General features: G+C 42.5%; 2 protein-coding genes across 8 annotated transcripts in view; one reads left to right on the plus strand and one right to left on the minus strand.

Annotated features, from left to right (window-relative positions):
* Positions 1 to 13,650, minus strand: part of TGS1 (trimethylguanosine synthase 1) — a 40,065-nt gene extending 26,415 nt beyond the window's left edge. Inside the window, exons 1-4 of the mRNA XM_032759756.2 lie at positions 13,397 to 13,650; positions 4,301 to 4,365; positions 1,468 to 1,640; positions 297 to 1,125 (exon numbers count right to left, since the gene is read on the minus strand). Of these exons, the coding sequence (XP_032615647.1) occupies positions 297 to 1,125; positions 1,468 to 1,640; positions 4,301 to 4,365; positions 13,397 to 13,497 (1,168 nt within the window). The 5' untranslated portion in view covers positions 13,498 to 13,650. The remainder of the gene's footprint in view (positions 1 to 296; positions 1,126 to 1,467; positions 1,641 to 4,300; positions 4,366 to 13,396) is intronic.
* Positions 13,651 to 13,731: 81 nt separating this feature from the next.
* The window catches only part of TMEM68 (transmembrane protein 68), a 37,406-nt gene continuing 27,862 nt past the window's right edge, over positions 13,732 to 23,275 (plus strand). For 3 of the 7 annotated variants that reach the window (XM_032759758.2, XM_032759759.2, XM_058444349.1), the window contains exon 1: positions 13,732 to 13,884. The gene's annotated coding sequence lies outside the window, so the exon portion shown is untranslated. Of the gene's footprint in view, positions 13,885 to 14,020; positions 14,165 to 23,275 lie in introns of those variants that run through there. The other 4 variants (XM_032759757.2, XM_058444350.1, XM_058444348.1 and 1 more) reach the window with 2 other exon arrangements.

Raw genomic sequence — 23,275 nt, forward strand, 5'->3', positions numbered from 1 at the left:
TAAAAGTTCCAAGCTCACTCTAAATTAGATTTCTCAAGAGATTCCACATTTTCCTTCATTAGCCACCAAAGTACAAGAGAAGGAATGATATTTTTGAGAACTGTATGCAAATATTCTTATTAATAGAAAAGGATAACAACTTGTGATATGAGAATAGGATGGATTAAATCATTTCATTATTATATGAAATGTACTTGGTATTATTTAACTCTACAATAAAGGAATAGTAGTTATTTTGCTAAATGAATTCATTTTGCTAACCATTGCATGGTAGAATAAATCTTGGTTAACCTTACCTTCAGCTGGTGGGTCTGTGCTTGTATTCCCCGATGAGTTGCTTTCCTCATTGGTTCCTCCATTACGTGGTTCACTTTGGCCGGAAGCAGGGCACTCTCTTCTGCTACTAACTTCACTTAGCTGTTGATGACCATCATGACTTGTACAGGAATCTAATTGGCTCTGTTTTACTTCCTCTGAATTCAGTTTTATGTTACTAATTCCATCAAGTATTTCACTATGATCCTTATCACTTGTACCAGAGCTGTCATTATCAACCGTAACAGGTGAAGATGGAAAAGATACTAAGTCAACTTTCATGCATTTTTCATCTTTCTTGTTGTCAGCTTCTGTTTTAGATGTGTAAGTATCTGTATCACAGCTTTGCAAGGCATCAAAAGTCCAACCCTGAGCTTCCCAATACTGAAATTGTTCCAAATAATACCAATAAAGTTGACTATAATGTTGCTCCCATTCTTCCTTTGTATCAGGAAAGTTCCAAGGTTCAGAAGATAGTGCTTGATCCGGATGTTTTTCTTGCCAACTTTGCCACAACAGTCCTCCTCCATATTCATTCCAATACTTTTCCCATTTCTCTGTAATTTCTGGCTTTGGAGATAATGTGTTTTCAACAGGAAGATTTTCTGTCTCAGTATCTCTTTTGCTTTGAAGTTCACATGTTCGGGTGTTCTCATACTGTTCAACTGAAGATGGATCATCTGAAGCCAAAATGTCGTCTTCTTCATATTCTTTTCTCCAAGATTCTTGCATAATTTCATCTAAGTATTTCTTTTGATGTTTTTTCTTTTTCTTTTTTATTTTAACTTTATTTCTAGTATTCATAGATACCTGTATCAGATAAATAACTTGAATATAAAATGCACTTTATGAACTATAAAAGAAAGTAGAATCCAGTCTATTTTGACATTAAATTAAACAAAATACTCTCAAAGCCCCACGATGGGCTTTTAGCTCCACAAACAAGTGACATACTATCTAAGTTTCCAAGAGGAGCAACAGTCACACTTGGGACATATTACAACTTTCAGTGCTGGTTAATTTATAAATACATACATCTAAAAAGAGGCAGAGAGCACTGATTGTTAATGCATTTAATCTGATAAAAAGTAATTCCTTGCGATATTTTACAAAGGAAACTAAGAGAAATAATAAAAGTAAATTAATATTTACCTCAAAATTCTTATGTGCAGTTATCCTACCAAATTGAAGTGGCAATCCCATACTTCTCATGAGTTCAGCCTCAGAATCAAGTTCACTTTCATCTAGGCCTATGCCTTTGCTGTCATGTGATTCTGCAGTACCACAGGAATAACCACCTTCCTCTTCTTCTGTCGCCTGGTCTCCTATAGACACCATTTATTAGCTTAGTTTTAAGGAAAACTTAAGAGGCAGGTTTTCTTATTCTCATTTTAAAAAACCTGAGATCCAGACTGACCCGCCCAAAATAAAGGTATGCAAATGTTACCATTTTTTTTTATTTTTTAGAGATGTGGGTCTCACAACACTGCCCAGGTTGGAGTATAAGGGCTATTTGCAGGTGTGATCCTAATGCACTAAAAAGCTCTGAACTCTTGGGCTCAGTCAGTCCTCTTGCCTCAGCTTCACAAGCAGCTAGGATTACAGTTGCATGCCACCTTGCCTGGCCTGCAAAGTTACAATTTTTAAAGAAAAAAAGAAAACAAACAATTGATGGTATGCTGGGCACGGTGGCTCACACCTGTAATCCCAGCACTTTCGGAGGCTGAGGCGGGCGGATCACTTGAGGTCAGGAGTTTGAGACCAGCCTGGTCAACATGGTGAAAACCCGTCTCTACCAAAAATACAAAAATTAGCTGGGCCCAGGCTGTAATCCCAGCTACTCGGGAGGCTGAGGCAGGATAATTGCTTGAACCTGGGAGACAGAGGTTGCCGTGAGCCAAGATCATGCCACTGCACCCCAGCCTGGGTGAGACAGCGAGACTCCGTCTCAAAAAAAAAAAAAAACAAAAAAAACCACAAAAAACAATTGATGGTAGTAATATGGACTAGTAACAAAAAAATCCAATGAAGAATCAACAGACAGTTTCTTATTGGGCTATGCCTGCCACTATTCATCCAGCTGCCCATTTAACTTACTCTTATTGAGCATCTGCTCTATGTTGGGCACTGTGCAAAATACTGAGGATGGAAGGAAGACAGAACAGGCCATGTAACCCTGGTATGTGGAGAAAATACTTATATGTTCACATTCTTTATCTGCAAAATTACTGAACTAAGACAGTGAATTTAAAAATCATGATTTGTGAAGTTATCTTAGGAGGTATTAACAAGAGCGGGTGAGCAGTACATCTTCATGCCCCTCACAGACACTTCAATACAACCGGGATTTAGGTTCTGGGATTCTGTGGAAGAGCTGATTTAACGAAAGGATTCTGCTATTAGAAGTTTGAAATCCTGGGGTTGGGCACAGTGGCTTATAGCTCTAATCCCAGTATTTTGAGAGGCTGCTTGAGGCCAGGAGTTTGAGACAAGCCCGAGCAACACAGCGAGACCCTGTCTATCCAAACAAAATAAAAAACCAAAAAACAAAAAACAAACTACCCTGGTGTGGTGGCACCTGTAGTCCCTGCTACTTGGGAGGCTGAGGTGACAGGAATGCTTAAGCAATCGCCACCTAGACAACAGAGCAAGACCCTCTCTCTCTCTAAAAAAAGAGAAAGGTTTGAAATCCACTAAACTGGAAGATTTTTTTTCAAGCTCTCTGAATCTAATTCTTATGGAAAAACCATTTATTACAACAAAGTAAGTTTTACTTTACCCTAATATGGTTATCTAATAGTAATTATACCATTAAATGAACATATGCCATTCAAGTGCTCTATTAACTGTTTAAAATATGAGATAACAAAAATCATTTTATGTATTAGCATACTCAATTAGCATTGGGCTGCACTCCAGCTTGATGATCTCAGGCAACAGAACAGTAAATCTTCTATAGCCAAAATGAAGACTGATAAAGAGAAATCTTATGTGTGCAAATTCTACTACAAGAGGGAGAAAGATAACTTTCTAAATAATGAAGGGGATTCCACTCACAACTCCATTCAAATATACTTACGAAAGCTCAGGAAACAGCAAAATGGAGAAAATGAGTAAGCTAAGTTTTATGTTCCTTTCATAGTATGCGTATTTTCTTATGCTCAAGGAGCCTAGTGTTATAGGAACTTTATTTGTATAGCATAGCACTGAAACACAAACCAAACATTCCATCCAGTGATCAACTGAAGAAACAGTAATTTGTTCCATCGCCATGAGAGTTAAAGGATTTCCAAAGGTAACTATGACACCGTACTTGGGCTGACTTCGGCTTCTAAATCCACGCTGTAATTTTCTCTGTGGAATTGTCTATGTGGAAGGACAAATGCAGTAGGGAAGTTTGAGAGACCAAAGTGAGGCTCAATGTACAGTATAAATTATATTTGTTACTTACTCTGCCTCCTGGGTTCAAGGGATTTTCTTGCCTCAGCCTCCTGAGTAGCTGGGATTATAGGTGCCCACCACCATACCTGGATAATTTTTGTATTTTTATTAGAGATGGGATTTTACCATGTTGGCCAGGCTGGTCTCGTACTCCTGACCTCAAGTGATCTGCTTGCCTTGGCCTCCCAAAATGCTGGGATTACTGGCATGAGCCACCACACCCAGCCAGAAACCACATATTCCCTACTTTTCAAAGCTTTAAATTCCAGGTTGCTCTTATCTAATGGCGGCAACTCAGGAAGGAACACTGCACAGGGCAAAAGAGGCTACATTAAGTCAGCACAGGAGCTATAGAAAAATAAAAGATCTGCTTTCATAGAGATTCCAGAACCATGTTATAAAAGAAAATAAAAATTGATTACAGATTTGGCATTTATATTTTATGCTAACAAATCAATACAATATTATTAACAAATTTTACATAAATTAACACATTATGGCTAATTTCAGCAAAAAAGAGTTATAGAATTTTATACTATATTACCTGAATTGTTGCCACTGTCTCTGATGTAATAGCCTTTTAATCCCAAATTGTATAATTTTCGATCCCTGTGAAGCAGATTAAGCAGTTCATATTGAAATGAATTAAGCCATAAGTTTAGAGGGAAAGAAATCTCAAGCCATCATAGATTAATTAATAAAAAGCTTATGAAACAGAAAAGCAATCTGCTAATACATTTCCCTCACTTATAATGTAGAGGCAATAATATATTTCTCATGGAGTTGTTGTAAGGACTGATAGTATATGTAAAATATTTAGCACAATGCTTAACACATGGTAGCATTTATTACTATAACTGCTAGTTACTAAAATTAAGGCTGGGCACAGTGGCTCACACCTGTAATCCCAGCACTTTGGGAGGCTGAGGTGGGCAGATCACCTGAGGTCAGGAGTTTGAGACCAGCCTGGCCAACATGATGAAACCCTGTCTCTACTGAAAACACAAATTAGCCAGGCGTGGTGGCAGGCGCCTACAATCCCAGCTACTCGGGAGGCTGAGGCAGGAGAATTGCTTAAATCCGGGAGGCGGAGGTTGCAGTGAGCTGAGATCACACCACTGCACTCTAGCCTGGGTGACAAGAGCAAAACTCTATCTCAAAAAAAAAAAAATTAAGTGTAATTTCTCCTGGACATCTGATACTCCTTATGATACATAAACAATGGGGTGTTCTCTAAATTTTGTTGTGAGTTAACAGTGGAGAGACTTAGCTTACATACATATAAATCAATATGCAGACCCTAATCCATTTGTTAATAAGACAAACTATCCATTGTGAACAGTAGACAAGGTATTCATGGTCTGAGCAAAGGTTACCAAAATAAACCTAACAGAATACTTAAAAAAAAGTGGAAGACTTTGCTTTTAATATCTTCCTGACTATAAATTCAGCTGTAATAAACTCCACTGTAACTGCTACAAGAAGGCCAATTGCAAGTGGAAGCTAACATAACTTTTCTAATGGAGCTACAATAAATTTAACTAAATAAAATTCTAGTGTACTTGCTCTATTTCACATCCTTTTGCTTCTTTTTTGGAGATACTATATGAAATGTCAAGTAGGTGGTGACTCAGCAGGATGGTGAACAGGCAAGGGGATGACGTGCAAATGTGCTTTGGCAGCAACTGGTCCCCAAGAACATGGGCACTGGGGGTGGGAAGCAGGAGCTGCACAGGGGGCATCACTGGTCTGCCCACCAGCACCTAAAGATATGAGACACTGAAGTGTCAGATGGAGGAGAGGACCAGTATGGTTGGTTCCAAGTTGGTTATAATGAGCAAATATGTAAATGTGTTGAAGACAATGTTAGCCAAGATTCCCCTTGTTGAAGGTTACTTATTTACTTTATTATTTTAAAATTTAATGTTTTTAAATAAAAAATTTTTGGTTTTTATTTTTTTAATAAAAATGAAGAAAGTTATTTAAAAGCAAGGTGGGCTCAAGACATTATCTGTTAGGAAGGAAGGCTAGAAAGAACCCTCAGGTGTTGGGCCAACATTAGAAGTACTGTTATAAACTCATGGCATTTAAGTTTATATACACAGCAGACATAAAAATAGTTTTTAAAAGTGTTACATATGTGTGTATATATACACACATAGACATATTCATGTATGTGTGTAAAACACACATAGACATATTCATGTATGTGTGTAAAACACACATAGACATATTCATGTATGTGTGTAAAACACACATATATACACTGCTCAACTCTCTCTACTAAGAGGGCACAGGAGCAATAAGCACAATGAGCAGCCAGTTTTTGGTTTCTAAATACTATTTTCCATGAAAGGAACCAAGTTGCCCTGGAGAAATGACAATTCCAGGTTGGAGCATGAACTGTAAAAGATAAACCTGGGTCATCTTATGCCAGAAGATTAGGAAGCACTCAACACTAGAAATACCAAAATGACACAGGAGCCACTTCAAAGAGTTCCCCACTGGCCAGATCACAGACAATATCAGCACCAAATTAATGTTAGCAATGGAATATAACCTGTTAGTAAACTAAGAATCTAGATTCCATGTTAACATAAATGAACAAAAGACATGGGGAGAGAAGGGAAAGCGCTCCTTACAGAATACTAACTAATAAACGCAGTAGGAGCAAAGAAGACAAGAACCATTCCTTGGCATCCTTCACAGAGGTAGCTGATTCAGGTGGAAGTTATCAATGAATGCCAAGGCTTGTGGGTTTACTGGAAAACAGGATAATGATATAACACTGGAATATGCCCCCACAAAATACTGATTAATACAAAGGGAACCACTGTGACTTTACAGTAGAAAACTTGGCATTCAGCAACATCACCCATGATGGTATACTGTCTACAAAAAGTGCCTCCTGAGGCCACACAGAGCTGGGCATAGCATCATTTCTGTGGCACTCCTGCTAAGGCATGACCCAACTATTCCTGATGAAACATCAGACAGACCCAGGTTATGCAAGGTCAGACCCCATCTCTAGAAAAAACAAAAAAAATTAGTCGGGTGTAGTAGTGCACACCTATGGTTCTAGCTACATGGGAGGCTGAGCTGGGAGAATCACCCGAGCCCAGAAGGTTGAGGCTGCAGTAAGCAATGATCATACTACTGCACTCCAGCCTCGGCAGCAGAGCGAGTCTCTGACTCAAAAAAAAAAAAAAAAAAAGCCATGCCGGACATGGTGGCTCATGCCTATAATCCTAGCACTTTGGGAGGCTGAGGTGGGTGGATCACTTGAGGCTAGGAATTTGAGACCAGTCTGGCACACATGGTGAAACCCTGTCTCTACTAAAAATACAAAAATTAGCTGGGTGTGGTGGTGTGGGCCTATAGTCCTGGCTGCTTGGGAGGCTGAGGCATGAGAACTGCTTGAACCCAGGAGGTGAAGGTTGCCATTGCACCCCCAGCTTGGGGACAGAGGAAGACTCTGTCTTAAAAAAAAAAAAAAGGAAAAAAAAGGAATACATATGAAATTATTTGTAATGAAAAGCATACACGTTTCAGTTCAAAAAGATTAAATTCAATGGAATTGATAAGATGGTCATTAAATAGTGTTTTAAAAGTCATTCTGATTCAAATCCAATTGTGTATTATTTTCTAGAGGTGTGAGTTGAGAAATCTTCTCAACTTTTTACATTTCATAACTTATATTCTCTCTCTCTTCTCTTTTAGAAGGAGGGCTTCCTAAAAGTAGCATCAGTACCCGATCATACTGTGGGCTGTGAATTAAACATGTAGCCTGGGCTGCCACTGACTGCAAGGTGACTCTCCTTTCCTGGCCTGCATCTCCTACACAGAGCCAGGTTATTTTTTTCTAGTGAGCTTCTTGGTCCCACCACAGTGCTAGCCTGTAAGCCTTCTGGAGGATGGGCCCAGCTTAACAGGTCAGCTCCTGAGAAAGCGGCAGAAAGGTCTTTCCTCATGGGTGACAGGTAAATCAGATGTCCAAGGTTATTATTAGCATATTCCAAGGCTACTGATAATTTGAGGCAGAAAGATCAGCAACAAGAGAATGCCAACTGTTATATTTTTATGAAAACTGTTTCTTACTCAAAACTTTCAAGTATCTCCAAGAGCATTCATCACCGGGAATGATATATTTCTAATGCCTGGCATTTGAAGAATTTCCATTATACTTGCTAAGTATTCTCTATAAAGCCGTCTTTGAGTTTGATCAGTGTACCTTAATCCACAGAGCATAATGACTCTGGATGAATTGATGGCCTCAAAAATAGAGAGATTTGTTGTAATTTCTGGACCTGGCACATGTAAGGACTAAATAAATCTTAACTACTGACTTGAATTGTAAAGCAGGAGACCCAACCTGGATTGTAGTAATCCCACTAAGATACTGCTCTCCTTAGAGCCCTAAGCAGCCACCTGAATTCTTACCCTCATACCTCTGAATACAGCAATCATCACTACGATGCCTAAGTCATCTTTCTATTGCAGCACCTGACACTCGGGCGGCTGAAATAAACGCTGAATAAAAGATTCTTAGAAATCTCTGAAGTACAAGTAGCAATTCCTCTTTTGCAAAGGGACTGTGAATCAGCTTCATTTTCAAGTAGTAAAATGGAAAGGAAGCCCTTTCTGAAAGTGTTAAAAGGGGATCACAGAAATAATACGTGACTTGCCCAAGGCCACACAGCTGAGTTTTGTAAAAGCAGACAGATATGCTGTCTATAAGGTCACCACTCTTAAATTCTGACTCAAGAACCTGTTGGGGGGAAAACATATCAAACCATTTCATTGTATCATATATGAAAAACTAGAGATCACCATCAGACACTGTTACATGAGTATCATCAGAGGGAAATACAGTCTCTTCAGTTTCCAGAATAGTCCTCTATCTCCATGAATCTATATTAATGTTAAAGTGTCTGAACAGAACACCAGCTGTTCTAGTGACTTTAGACTACTTAAATATCTTAATGGGGGAGAGTCAATGAAATCGTGTTTTATGCCAACTGGTAGCATAGTAGAAAGGCTCTCATGTCATACAGATGTGGGATAGAATTCCAAGGCTGCCATTTATTGGCTATGTGATTTTTTTAGGCCACTACTGAGACTCTGAGACAGGGTCTCATTCTGTCACCCAGATTGGAGTGCAGTGGCACAATCACGGCTCACTGCAGCCTCCACCTCCCGGACTCAGCCTCCAGAATAGCTGGGACCACAGGAGTGCCCCACCATGCCTGGCTAATTTTTTGTATTTTTAGTAAAGATGGGGTTTCGCCATGTTGCCCAGACTGGTCTTGAACTTCTGGGCTCCAGCAATTTGCCTGTCTCAACCTCCTAAGTACTTGGATTACTGGTGTCAGCCACCATAACCAGCCAAGACTCAATTTTCTACTTGAGTAAGTGAGGATAACAAGACATGCCTCAGGGGGCTGCTAGAAGGCTTAAATTAAAAAAAAAAAAAATTAAATTATTCTGACATTTGTTAAAATGGTAAAGAAAGGCTTTATTTAGGACAATTGCGATAGTAATCAACATAACGGTAGCCGTACGCATGTAATCCCAGCACTTTGGGAGGCCAAGGCAGGCAGATCACTTGATGTCAGGAGTTCGAGACCAGCCTCCAAGGTAAAACCTCATCTGTACTGAAAATACAGAAATTAGCCGGGTATGGTGGTACACTCCTGTAAGCCCAGCTACTTGGGAAGCTGAGGCACGAGAACTGCTTGAATCTGGGAGGCAGAGGTTGCAGTGAGCCGAGATCATGCCACTGCACTCCAGCCTGGGCGACAGAGTGAGACTCTGTCTCAAAAGAGAAAAAAAAAAAAAAAAGATAATGGCAATGGAGAGAAATTTTGCTCACTTCAAATATAGCAAAGACAGCTGAAGATAGCCAATGGGCAGAATTCAGGGAGCATGGTCAGTGGATGGAAAATTACTAAGGGGAGACATCCAGCGTGGGGGGATTGTTGCTATACCAACAGTATTCTTGCTGAGAGCAGGCCAGAGTGATCAGATACTAAGGGTGGGAAGATCTTGCTACATGGACTTAGCAGGATTCTAGGTTAAAAAAAGAAAAAAAACACCTGTAATCCCAGCACTTTGGGAGGCTGAGGTGGGAAAACTGTTTGTACCCAGGCGTTCCAGACCAGTGTGGGCAACACAGTGAGATCCCTGTCTCTATAAAAAATTAAAAAATCAGGCAGGTATGGTGGTGCATAGCCGTGGTCCCAGCTATTCAAGAGGCTAAGGTAGGAGGACTGCTTGAGCCAGGGAAGTTGAGGCTGCAGTGAGCCGTGATTGTACCACTGCACTCCAGCCTGGGTGACAAAGTGAGACCCAGTCTCAAAATAAACCTCCAAAAACCCAAAAACAAAACAAAACAAAAACACCCAAGAACCACCCCCCCACCACCAAAAAAAATCAACAAACAAAAAAACTAATGGACTTAGAAGGATTCTTGTTAAAACTGGACCAGACAGGTTGAAGACAAGTCCCAAATGACAAGGCCTAATCAAAAGGAGAGCTCACTCAGAGGAGCCTGTGTAAAGTCTGGTTAAGGAGAGTCTCTGTCAGTACAAAATGTAGAACAATTAGTGGTGGCACTTAATAAGTCATCTAAGGGAGGAGACCACCCCTCATATTGTCTTACACCCAATTTCTGCCTCCAAAGAAAGAAGTAAAAACTAAAAGGCAGAAATGAAATCCACAAGCAGACAGCCCGGCACCACACCTTGGGCCTGGTAGTTAAAGATCGACCCCTGACCGAATCAGTTATTTGCATAAAAAAGGCACTGGGGGAGCAGTGGCTCACGCCTGTAATCCCAACACTTTGGGAGGCCGAGGCGGGTGGATCACGAGGTCAGGAGACAGAGACCATCCTGGCTAACACAGTGAAACCCCGTCTCTACTAAATATACAAAAAATTAGCTGGGCATAGTGGTGGGCGCTTGTATTCCCAGCTACTTGGTGGGCTGAGGCAGGAGAATGGTGTGAACCCAGGGGGCGGAGCTTGCAGTGAGCAGAGATCTCGCCACTGTACTCTGGCCTGGGCAACAGAGCGAGACTCTGTCTCAAAAAAAAAAAAAAAAAGGCACTGTGAAAATCCCTGTCTAGTTCGGTTCCTTTCTAATTACTGGCGTATGCAGACCCCAGTCACGTACCCCCTGCTTGTTCAATCAATCACAATCCTCTCATGCAGACCCCCTCAGGGTTGTGAGCCCTTAAAAGGCACAGGAATTGCTCGCTCTGGGAGCTTGGCTCTTGAGACAGGAGTCTTGCCGATGTTCCTGGCCGAATAAACCCCTTCCTTCTTTAACTTGGTGTCTGAGGGGTTTTGTCTGTGGCTCTTCCTGCTACAATCAATTGATTCAAGGGATTTAGTCAATTCTAGTGGATAATTTTGGTCCTCATTTTGCCTGATATTTTGGCAGCTTTCCAACTGATTACACCTTCACTGAAACACTTGGTGACAGTGTACTTAGGCTTGTCTGTTTCCTAGTTAATCCATCTCTTCCTGTCTTTAAAAAGTGCTGGAATTCCTCAAAGATGGATCCCTCTCCCCCACCCTTCATTAATGGGTTCAATTACTATCTAAGGCTAAATGGCTCGTTTTTAAAACTAGCCCAGACTTCCCCAGCGCTCCAAATCAATATATGTAACTGCTTATACCATCTACTCTTGGTTATCTCATAGGTACCCCCAAATCAAAATGTATAAAATCAAACTCATAATCTCTTCTCCGTTGACCCAAAATAAAATCCATGATTCTCCAGTGATCCCTACCTCAGTGAAAGGCAGCAATACAATTTAGTCCCTACCCCCAACAAGTTTTCTCCCATCTTCCTTTCTCCATTTCTACTGCCATTTATACTAATCCAAGTCACTATAATCTCTTGCCTAAACAATGGTCTTAAGTGGTTCTCTTCCTCCAAACAATCCTCCACACTGCTGCCTGAGTAGTATTTTAAATATGCAAATCTGATCATGTCATTCCCCAGCTTAAGGTTTTCCTATAGTCTACAAAGTCCTGCAGGTTTTGACCCTGCCTACTGTGCACACCCTATCTTCTTTCTTTCCCAGTCTTGTTTTCTTTTCTTTTCTTTTTTTTTTTTGGGACAGGGTCTTGCTCTGTCATCCAGGCACGACAATGGCTAATTGCAGCCTGGATCTCCTGGGCTCAAGAGAGCATCTGGCCCAAGCCTCCAGAGTAGCTGGGACTACAAGCATGTGCCACCACAGCTGGCTAATTTTTTAAAAAAATTTCAGTACAGATGAGGTGTTGTTATGTTGCCCAGGCTAGTCTCCAACTTCTGGGCTCCAGTGATCCTCACTCCTCGGCCTCCTAAAGTGCTGGGATTACAGGTGTGCACCACCGTGCCCTCTCTCCCAGCCATTTTGTTCAGTTTCCCAGGCTTTCTTTTGCTCCCTCAAGGCCTTTACTGAGTTCAGCCTTTTAGAGAACGCTTTCTCCCACTGAAACTTACCCCAATTTATCCCCCTTAGACCTCTTTCCAAAAGCTCCTTCCTCAAAGAAACCTCTGTGACCCTTGGAAAAAGTTGTTTTCACAGCATCCTGCATTTCTCTCTCATAGCACTTATAACTATAACCAACCAAGTGATAACGTAACCAGTTGTCTTAATATTGATCTTCTTTGCTAGGAAGTAAACTCAATACATGTAAGGACAGAATGTCTTGTACCTCAGTGCCTACCAGCATACTTGATATACAAGAGCACAAAAAAACATTTTCTGAATGATTGTATGATTACATGCATGCCTGACTAAAAAGGCGACAATACTTTTTACATTACATTTAACAAGTTTAACTTCTTTTTGCGTTTTCAAATTACCCCACAAAATTACACGAGAAAAGTGAATTCCTTCAAACTTAAATCCTACTATATTAAACTATATTAAAAGTCTATCACATAAAATTCACTTCCACAAGGATTTAACTCTAACAAAATAAGCATGTGAGATTCAATACACCCGTTACAGAGATGCAAAAGAGATTCAAGTGGCTTAACTCACGCATTTAATATAAAGAAAACAATTCCTAGAATTCAATTCTCTTGGCGGTATTTTTCCTGCATACTAGCTATTTTCCATGTAGGGCAATTTTTACCTGATACAAAGATTTCCCCAAAATAAAGATATCAAAAAAACTGATGTAAATATGGTTAAGTCTTTTATCTCAACTAGATTGAAGTTTTAATTATGTGCATTTGGGCTTAAGTAGATTTTTAGATTTAAAAAAAGACGTTAACCAAAGCAAGTCACTCAACTTTAAACTTTCACTTTATGACATCATATCAACTAGAGACTTCATTTTACATGTCGCTTTCCCCCAATTTTTAAATCCCCTAGATTTACAAATATGAGATGACATATAGCACCTACGACATTTTTTCATAGCAGCCTACCAAGTAGATGTAGTCCTTCACTTAAAAATAATGGCAGTGGGCGACCACTCCGTCATGTCTGAGGGTTTTGTTTTTCTTAAACATCACGTGCCCAAGGGTCAGATGCTCTGGCTGGTTTCAGTGATTAATTACAACCACTTTTGCAATACCTACATTTCTGGGTAATGACTGTGCTAGAAAATGAAGAGATTCTCGTTTCTACTTACTCCACAAATGCCCTGGAGCAAAGGCACAGGATCTTACAATCCTCCCGCTCCTCAATGAAGAGAAACATTTCCGCCACGCGGCTCCACTTCTCGCAGCACATTTTACCACTTCGGAGGCAGCTCTGCCGTACGCAGCCCGGGTCGCGCCTGCCGGGCCTCCGCTCGGTTACTGGAGACTTAAACCAGGCCTCGCTCGCAAGCCCTGGATGAGGAGATAGAAACTGGCCCACTGCCGCTCGCGCCGGGAACTTGCCGGGAAGCCGCCGGCGGAAGTGGCTCCGAGCGGCCACGGGAAGGGGCGGGACCACGGGCGGTTGTCACCCCCTTCGCGGCCCGGGCTGCAGCCTCCGCTTGACTTCTTTCACACGGGTAGCTTCGGAGGAATCCGCCGTGCAAATCTGTCCGCCCCCTTGGCCACTGAGCCCCCGAAGAGCTTCTGTCGCCGCTCTAGGGTAAAGGAGAGCTGCCCCTGCCCCCGCCTATCCGAGGTGCGTCGGCCCCCGCGCTTCTCCAGCCCGGCATCGGGTCTGGCGGGACCGGGAGCGGCGGAGGCCGCGCGCGTCCGGTCTCCCAGGAGCCGCCTCGGAATCCCCAGTCTCTGCGCGGGCAGGCTCGGCTTCCCGCCGGCCTCCGTGTTGCGCCCCGGCGCCAGAGTGGCCGGGTGTGGAGATCTTCCCTCCTCTGGGTCAAAGAGCCTGCTCTCCCCGCCCCTCTTCTCCCCTGGAGCTCTAAACCTTCGGTTCGGCGCCTTTCATCCTAATGCATCTGGTGGGGCGAGGCGTCTCTAGCCTCACTAGAGGCCTCTAGGCTTGCCCAGTGGCTTCGCTGGTTCCGGGACCCAGGTCGAGCCTCCGGTGTAAAAGCCGAGGGGAAGCGTGTGGTGATCCCGAGAGTGTAGGGGGAAGGCCGCGTGGGTAGAGCGTTCGTATCCAGACTGATCAGGCTTGGAATCCTGGTCCTACCTTGTGACCTGGGCAGGCAACTTCACCTTTCTGAGCCTAACTTTGATCACCTGTGAAATGGGGATGATTAATAGTAACTACTACATGAGGCTGCAGGGAGGACTAAACGAAACGATGTGTATTACACCTTTCCATTGTGCGCTTAATCGTTGGCGTCGGTTTGGACCTTGTAGGCGCCAAGTGCTGTCTCGGTCCCTGGGGTTTGCAGCCTGTAAAACAGGTCTCTGCCTTCAAGTTACTAATTATCTAATAAGAAAAGAAGTTCATGTGCGCATAAATAGGATGGAGAAAATGGAAACAGCAGCATTGCTGGATCTGTAAAAAGCAGTTAGTATTTGGTGTGTGGTATTCATGGAGGCTGCACGGGCAGCTTCTTCAGAGACAAGCTCAGACTTGAAAGTTGGAGCGCTTCGGACGTGGTTGGTGCTGCGAAATGCCAAAATAGTATTGGTACTTCTTTAGAACTATATAAAAGCTGAGCTAAAATTCAGGCCTTTTGAAGGGTCACTAGTATTTTGGCCACATTTACTAGTTAGTGGAAATATTCATTTTCAAATGTTTATTCCCACCTCCTTACTGCTGCCCTGCTTTGAGGTCAGAGATAGGCTGATTTTGGTGGTTCAAGAAGGTAAGAGTGCTGCACAGTTACAGATATACCAGTATAGATGTGCAGCATTATTGGGATGAGTAGCTGGGTTACAATAATAAGGGTAGAACTGTAATTATGAAACAGAGTGGAAGATTTTAGCTAGAAGTTGAGCATTCTAGGATTAAAAAAAGTCTTGAAGGGTAATTTGTATCAGAACCTCGAGTTTAAAGCTTGAAATCAAAAAAGTATTAAAGCTAAAATGATTAGATTTACCAACTATCTTGACAACTATTAAATTGCAGCTTTATTCATGTTTGAAGTAGAAGTCTTATTCAGTAGAACAGTGCTGTGCCTCTGTTAAACCATTATTAAATATGCAGAAAGGAAGCAGGAAAACTTGTGTTTCAGTGACTATATCTTTTAATTGGCATTTTCAGAATGTTCTCAGTGTGGCTTGTATACTGAAAGTAAAATGGAAAAGTACTGGTAATTGGTGTTCAAAATAGATATACTTTCTTTTTTTTATTTATTATTATTGTTTTGCGACAAGATCTTGCTCTGTCACCCAGGCTGTAGTGTAGTGGTGCAATCTCGGCTCACAGCAACCTCCACCTCCCAGGCTCAAGCAATCCTCCCACTTCAGCCTCCCGAGTAGCTGGGGCTACAGGCATGCCACCATGCCTGCCTAATTGTGTGTGTGTGTGTGTGTGTGTTTTGTAGAGACGAGGTTTTGCCATATTGCCCAGACTGGTCTTGAATTCTGGGGCTCAAGTGATTTGCCTGCCTTAGCCTCCCAAAGTGTTAGGATTATAGGCATGAGCCACTGAGCCCAGCCTAAAATAGATACACTTTCTTAAGGTTTTATGAAAGCCAAAAAGTTCTCTATTCTATTAGTTTTTGAAATACTCTGATTTTAAACATCTGTAAGGTCCATATCCTCACCATCAATGTCAATATGGTGATATTTGTTTGAGCTTGTCAACTTTTTTTTTTTTTTGGAGACGGAGATTCACTCTTATTGCCCAGGCTGGAGTGCAATGGTGCAATCTTGGCTCACCGCAACTTCCGCCTCCTGGGTTCAAGCGATTCTCCTGCCTCAGCCTCCTGAGTAACTAGGATTACAGGCATGTGCCACCACACCTGGATAATTTTGTATTTTTAGTAGAGACGGGGTTTCTCCACATTGGTTAGGCTGGTCTTGAACTCCCGACCTCAGGTGATCCTCCCGCCTCGACCTTCCAAAGTGCTGGGATTGCAGGCATGAGCCACCGCACCTGGCCTTGTCTACTTGTTTTTACAGAAGTTACATGATTTCCAGATAGGGAAATTAAGATACTTCATATGTGATGCGTTAGACTGTGTTTATTTTAGATTTTTAGGGGCAGAGGGCTGCAGAAAATAACTTGGAATTTTGGTAACTAAAATTGTATTTCCCCCAAAACATTTTCTAATACAGAGTTTTTTTTTTTTTTTTTTCCCTCTGAGACAGGGTCTTGCTCTGTTGCCCAGGCTGGAGTATAGTGGTGTGATCATTATAGCTCACTGCAGCCTTGACTCCATGGGCTCAAGCAGTCCTCCTGCCTTGGCCTTCCGAGTAGCTGCAACTTGCAGGAACGTGCCACCATGCCTGGCAAACTTTTAATTTTTTTGGTAGAGACAGGGTCTCACTATGTTGCCCCCAGGCTGGTCTCAAAGTCCTGAACTTAAGCAGTCCTTCCACCTTGGCCTGGAAAAGTGTTGGAATCACAGGCATGAGCCACCCTGGCCCATGTCATTTTTCTTGGATTAAAATAAAGTGATAAGGAGTCACCCCAAGGTAAATTGAGGGGGAAGGGGAAGGGCCAGACAGAAGTATAGGGAAGACAGAAATTGCAGTCTTAATATTTTCAGTCTTTCTGTCAAGAGAGGAAAAGAGAGATATATCAAAGAAAGTGTGTTGGAAGCCAGACCAGGAGGTAAGGGGACTAGATTTTAATTTCAGTTCTTGGCTTTTACTGAATTAATTTAGTAATTTTAAGCAAGCAAACTTGGCTTTCTGTGTTTACTTTTTTTGTTATCTGCACAATTAAGGGGTTGCATTCACTGAGATTTAAAGACACTTTGTCATTTTCAAAAGTGCTACATTTTATCTACTGAGAAGCATTTTATTCAAATTCCTGTGATAGTTCTTTAGTAGCAGGTTTTAGGATACTGTTTTGATCCAGATTTTTGTCAAAGATTTAGATGAGGACATGCAGGGTGGCTCACGCCTGCAATCCGAGCACTTAGGAAGGTGGAGGCGGGCGGATCACTTGAGGCCAGGAGTTCCAGACAAGCCTGGCCAACATGGTGAAACCCCATCTCTACTAAAAATACAAAAATTAGCTGGGGGCAGTGGTGCTTGCCTGTAGTCCCAGCTACTCGGGAGGCTGAGGTATGAGAACTCCTTGAGCCTGGGAGGTGGAGGTTGCAGTGAGCCGAAATCGAGCCACTGCAGTCCAGCCTCGGTGACAGAGTGAGACTCTGTCTCAAAGAAAAAAAAAGTTTTAGACGAATACAGTTCAGTTGTATATTTAGGCAGCATTTGTTAGGTGCCTACTATATGCCAGAAAATAAGTGTTTTTCATATGTTTTCTCAGATAACTATTTTATTTATTGATATATTTAGAATAGTGTCTGGCACAAACTTCTCAGGTCTATCCACTTGTACATTGTATCCTGTCCCCTTTGGCCTGGTCAAGGACAGAGCTCTAACAATTATCTCCTCTCCTACATCATCCATTTCTTGCTCCCATTGATGAATTATCATTGACATTGAACACGGCTGTATTTTCTCCTATCTTGTTTTTTTGAAATGGGAGTCTCGCTCTGTCCCCGAGCCTGGAGTGCACTGTCAGAATCTTGGCTTATATAACCTCTGCCTCCCGGGTTCAAGCAGTTCTCATGCTTCAGCCTCCCAAGTAGCTCAGACTATAGGTATGCACCATCATGCCTGGCTAATTTTTGTGTTTTTAGTAGAGACAGGGCTTTACCATGTCGGCCAGGCTGGTCTCGAACTCCTTACCTGAAGTGATCTACCCGCTTTGGCCTCCGAAGTGCTGGGATTACAAGCATGAACCACTGTGCCTGGCATTTTTTTGTTGTTGTTGTTGTTTTTTGTTTTAAAGACAGAGAGTATCTTGCTCTTTCACTGAGGCTAGAGTGCAGTGGCTTGATCATGACTCACTGCAGCTTCTACCTCCCAGGCTCAAGTGATCCTCCGCCTTCAGCCTCCCAACTGGCTCTGACCACTGGTACATGTCACCACGCCCGCTAATTTTTAATTTTTTTTTTTCTTTTTGAGCAGAGTCTCACTCTGTTGTCCAGGTTGGAGTGCAGTGGCATGATCTCGGCTCACTGCACTCTCCACCTCCTGGGTTCAAGCCATTCTCATGCGTCAGCTTCCCGAGTAGCTGAGGCAAGAATACACCACCACACCTGGCTAATTTTTGCATTTTTAGTAGAGATGGGGTTTCACTGTGTTGCCTAGGCTTGTCTTGAACTCCTGGCCTCAAGTGATCTGCCCCCCCTTAGCCTCCCAAAGTGTTGGGATTACAGGTGTGAGCCACTGTACCTGGCCTCATTTTTTTTTTTTTAGAGATGAGTTTTTACTATATTGCCTGGCTGGTCTTGAGCTTCTGGTTTCAAGTGATCCTCCTGCCTCAGTCTCCCAAAATGCTGAGATTACAGATGTGAGTTACCATGCCTGGCCTCTATCTTAAAGCAGCAGCTGCAGCAGCAGCAGCAGCAACAGCAAGGAACAACTCACCTGTGTTCCCTTCTAGATACTCACCTGTTTCTTTCCTCCTTTGTGAGTTTTTATGTTTGCTGTTTCCAATTCATTTTCTCCCATTCATTCTTGAACTTCAAAGGTAAAGGGGAGCTGCTCCTGTCCTCTCCTGTCCAAAGTGTTTTGTTCCCCACCAAAACAGCTCTTATTAGGGTTTGCCACTTTCCTCTGTGTTGTAAAATCCAGTGATCAATTATCATTTGTTTCTTTTTTTTTTTTCTTAAAGCTATCTCCTACAGGAAGGAAGTGATCTCTTACCTTACTAGGCCTGTCAGCAGCATTTAAAACAGCAGAATATGCCTTCCTTCTTGAAGCTTTTCCAGGATACTACTTCTGCAAGGAGGAAGCTGGCTTGTCATTGTCTTCCCAACTTCTAAAATGTTGGGTGCCTCAAGACTCAGTCCTGGAAATTCTTTTTTTTTTTTTTTTTTTGAGACTGAGTTTCACTGTTGTTGCCCAGGCTGGAGTGCAGTGGCATGATCTCGGCAATTCTCCTGCCTCAGCCTCCTGAGTAGTTGGGACTACAGGCGTGCGCCACCACACCAGGCTGATTTTGTATCTTTGGTAGAGACAGGGTTTCTCCATGTTGGTCAGGCTGGTCTCGAACTCCTGACCTCAAGTGATCCTCCCGCCTCAGCCTCCCAAAGTGCTGGGATTACAGGTGTGAGCCACTGCACCTGGCCAGAAATTCTTTTTTACTCTATATTCGTTCCCTGGAGGGATATTCTCTAGTTCCATGGTTTTAAATATTGTCTATATGCTACCAATTCCTAGATTTATATCAGGGCCATCCACTTATACCTTGTATCCTACTCCTGATCTTCCTGCTAAACTGCTGAAGTCCAGCTGCCTACTAATGTCTTCACTTGGATGTCCAATAGACATCTTAAACTTAACACGTTTAGAGTGGAATTCCTGATCTCCATCCCACCCTCAAACCTGTTCTTCCTGCAACTCTATTTTTTCACAAGCAAGCAAATTGTAATGATGACGATGATAGCAATAGTTAATGCTTATATGGTAGAAATCACTCTTCTAAGAGTTTTTTTTACATGTAATCTTCAAGATAGTCTTATTAGGTAGATGCTGTTATTTTTATTTTACAGGTGAAGAAATTGAGGCAGAAAGGTATTTAAGTACTTGCTAGGTCACATGGTAAGGGGCAGAGCCTCGCAGGATACAAACTTAGGTTGACAAAACACCATATAATTATCTCAGATTCTACGTCAGTTTATTAGCAAATCTTGTTGGCTTTGTCTTCAAAATATATCCAGAAACTGACCATTTCCTATTGCCTTCCCTCTGCCACATGTATGTAAGCCACTTTCATCACTTATTGCAAATATTCCTATTTGCTCCCTATGTAGTATATTCTCAACACAGCAGCCACTTAAAACCCAAACCAGGCAACCTCACCCTTTTGCTCAGTGCCCTCTGATGCCTTCTCCATCTCACTTAGATAAAAGCGTGTATAGAGGCCGGGCACGGTGCCTCACGCCTGTAATCCCAGCACTTTGGGAGGCTGAGGCGGGCGGATCACAAGGTCAGGAGATCAAGACCATCCTGGCTAACATGGTGAAACCCTGTCTCTACTAAAAATACAAAGAATTAGCCAGGTGTGGTGGCAAGCCCCTGTAGTCCCAGCTACTCAGGAGGCTGAGGCAGGAGAATGGCGTGAACCTGGGAGGCGGAGATTGCAGTGAGCCGAGATCACGCCACTGCACTCCAGCCTGGACGACAGAGCAAGACTCTGTCTCAGAAAAAAAAAAGAAATGCGTGCATAGAAAGCTCTATGGTGTTGCCTCTCTGGTCCATTTCCAAGTGCCCTCCCTGTCACTTTCTCAGCCTGGCGTCCTTGCTGCTCCTCAGGCCACAGCAAGTGCACATATTTTGCACTTGCTGTTCATTTAGCTAGGAATCTCTTCCTCTAAGTATCCACACGGTTTGCTTCCTTACTTCCTCAGGTTTCTGCTCAAAAATATCTTTTAGAGAGGTCTTCCCAGATTGCCCTATATAACATAGCAACCCCCTCCTTTCCCCTACTCCTGTGCCTGACATAGAACTCCATATTCTTCTTACACTGCTGTTTATCTTTCTCCCTAGCACCTGTCATCTGACCTAGTATGTATTTACTAGTTCTTTTTTTTTTTTTTTTTTCTTGAGAGGAGTCTCGCTCTTTCGCCCAGGCTGGAGTGCAGTGGCGCGATCTTGGCTCACTGCAAGCTCCGCCTCCAGGGTTCACGCCATTCTCCTGCCTCAGCCTCCTGAGTAGCTGGGACTACAGGCGCCCGCCACTACGCCCAGCTAATTTTTTGTATTTTTAGTAGAGACGGGGTTTCACCATGTTAGCCAGGGTGGTCTCGATCTCCTGACCTTGTGATCCGCCTGCCTCAGCCTCCCAGAGTGCTGGGATTACAGGCGTGAGCCACCGCACCTGGCCTAGTTCTTTGTTTATTGTCTATCTTCCCCCTCTAGGATGTAAGCCACTCGAGGTTGTAGACTTTGCTTTATTTGCTGCTGAGGAAATGCGTGGTACATATTAGGGTACATAGGTGCTAAATAGGTCTTTATAGAATGATTTATCATCTTCATTTTCAGAGAAACAATGAGACGCAGAGAAGTGTAACTTGCTTAAGGTTGTAAAGCCATTATTCCAGTATGTGCAGTCTGGCTCCTAAGCCCATTCATGTCATCCACTGTGTTCCTGAAACAGACTGAAAGGATGGGCTATGTCTTAGCCCACCCCATGAAAGTTAATAAGCAGATGAGATATATAATCTTTGCTGGGCTCAAAAAGGTTTTTTTCAAGTGCAGTTTGCAGAGATGTAGAAAATAGTAGCATATTTTTAGCTGAATGAGGTAGTATGATCGAGTTACCAAAAAAGCTGCTGTGATTCTATGAATGATAGTGATAGCAAACATGTAACACTGATTACGTGTAAGGTATTGTTCTAGGCTCTTTGCACAGATTAGCCCATTTAATCACAGTAATCTCATGAGGTAGATAGGATTATTATCCTAGTTTTATAGGTTTTAGCAAACCGAGGCACAGGGGTTACCGTACATGGTGTTGTCAGTATCAGATAACTGGAGTCAGCAACTCGGAGTGGTCTTGATTGCTGAAAGCTTAAGAAACCAGGGGCTGAGAAGTGGTTGAAAGAATTAAGGATTCTGACTGGAGAAGGAATTTTGTGGCTCATGGCAGCTGTTTTTAAACTTACAAGGTTGTTTAATGGAAGAGGGTCTGTGGTACAGAACTAGGTCCAGTAGGGAAAAGTTACAGGGAAGTAAGTATAAGGAAGACCTTTTTAGTAGCTCTGATGGATGGTTGTGAAGACTGAATGGGACACCTTTTGAGTTTCTGTTCTGAAAGGGTTTAAATCAAAATCAAGTTTGAATGACCATTTGTGGGCAGGGTTCTTACATACAGCAGTGTTAAGGGACTACTAGGTCTCACAAAAGTTTCCGTGTAGTCCACTCACTGGATCTCTGCCTGTACTGTGACCCTCTTCCCATTACTGTGTTCTTTAAGTATGTATAATCAATCAGAATGTAGATTAAGAGGATAAGAGGTGTAATTCTATTACCAGTTTGTCTGGGGAGGTCTGAAACAAAGTTTTAAAATCACAGAATTTGGCCTGATGCGGTGGCTCACAACTGTAATCCCAGCAATTTGGGAGGGCGAGGTGGGCAGATCACATGAGGCCAGGAGTTGGAGACCAGCCTGGTCAACATAGTGAAATCCTGTCTCTACTAAAAATACAAAAATTAGCTGGGTATGGTGGTGCATGTCTGTAATCCCAGCTACTTGGGAGGCTAGGGCACAAGAATCACAGGAGGCAGAGGTTGCAGTGAGCCACTATACTCTAGCCTGGGTGACAGAGTGAGACTCTGTCTCAAAAAAAAAAATAAAAAATCAAATAAAATAAAAAATCACAGGATTTTACTATCCTGTTAAAAATTGGAAATGTGGGCCAGGTGTGATGGCTCACACCTGTAATCCCAGCACTTTGGGAGGCTGAGGCGGGAGGATCACGAGGTCAGGAGGTCGAGACCATCCTGGCTAACACAGTGAAACCCCGTCTCTACTAAAAAAGTACAAAAAAATTAGCTGGATGTGGTGGCAGGCACCTGTGGTCCTAGCTACTCAGGAGGCTGAGGCAGGAGAATGGCGTGAACCTGGGAGGCAGAGCTTGCAGTGAGCGCCACTGCACTCCAGCCTGGGTGACAGAGCGAGACTCTGTCTCAAAAAAAAAAAAAAAAAAAAGGAAATGTGACTAGATTATTGTAGGAAATTTTATTAAGCAGTAGTTAGGGTCAGATCATGAAAATGCCGATTGGTTTTCAGGGCTAGGAAAAGCTACTTTTAACATATATGAGGGGTTATATATTTTGTTAATTTATTAACAATATTTAAAAGCTCTTTTTAAGTTGAGATATAGTTTACCATAACATTCACTATTTACAAGTGTATAGTTCAGTGGTTTTTAGTATATTTACAAGATTTTACAACCATTACT

This window comes from Hylobates moloch, unplaced genomic scaffold, assembly GCF_009828535.3.
Source record: "Hylobates moloch isolate HMO894 unplaced genomic scaffold, HMol_V3 SCAFFOLD_9, whole genome shotgun sequence".
NCBI classification, from domain to species: domain Eukaryota; kingdom Metazoa; phylum Chordata; class Mammalia; order Primates; family Hylobatidae; genus Hylobates; species Hylobates moloch.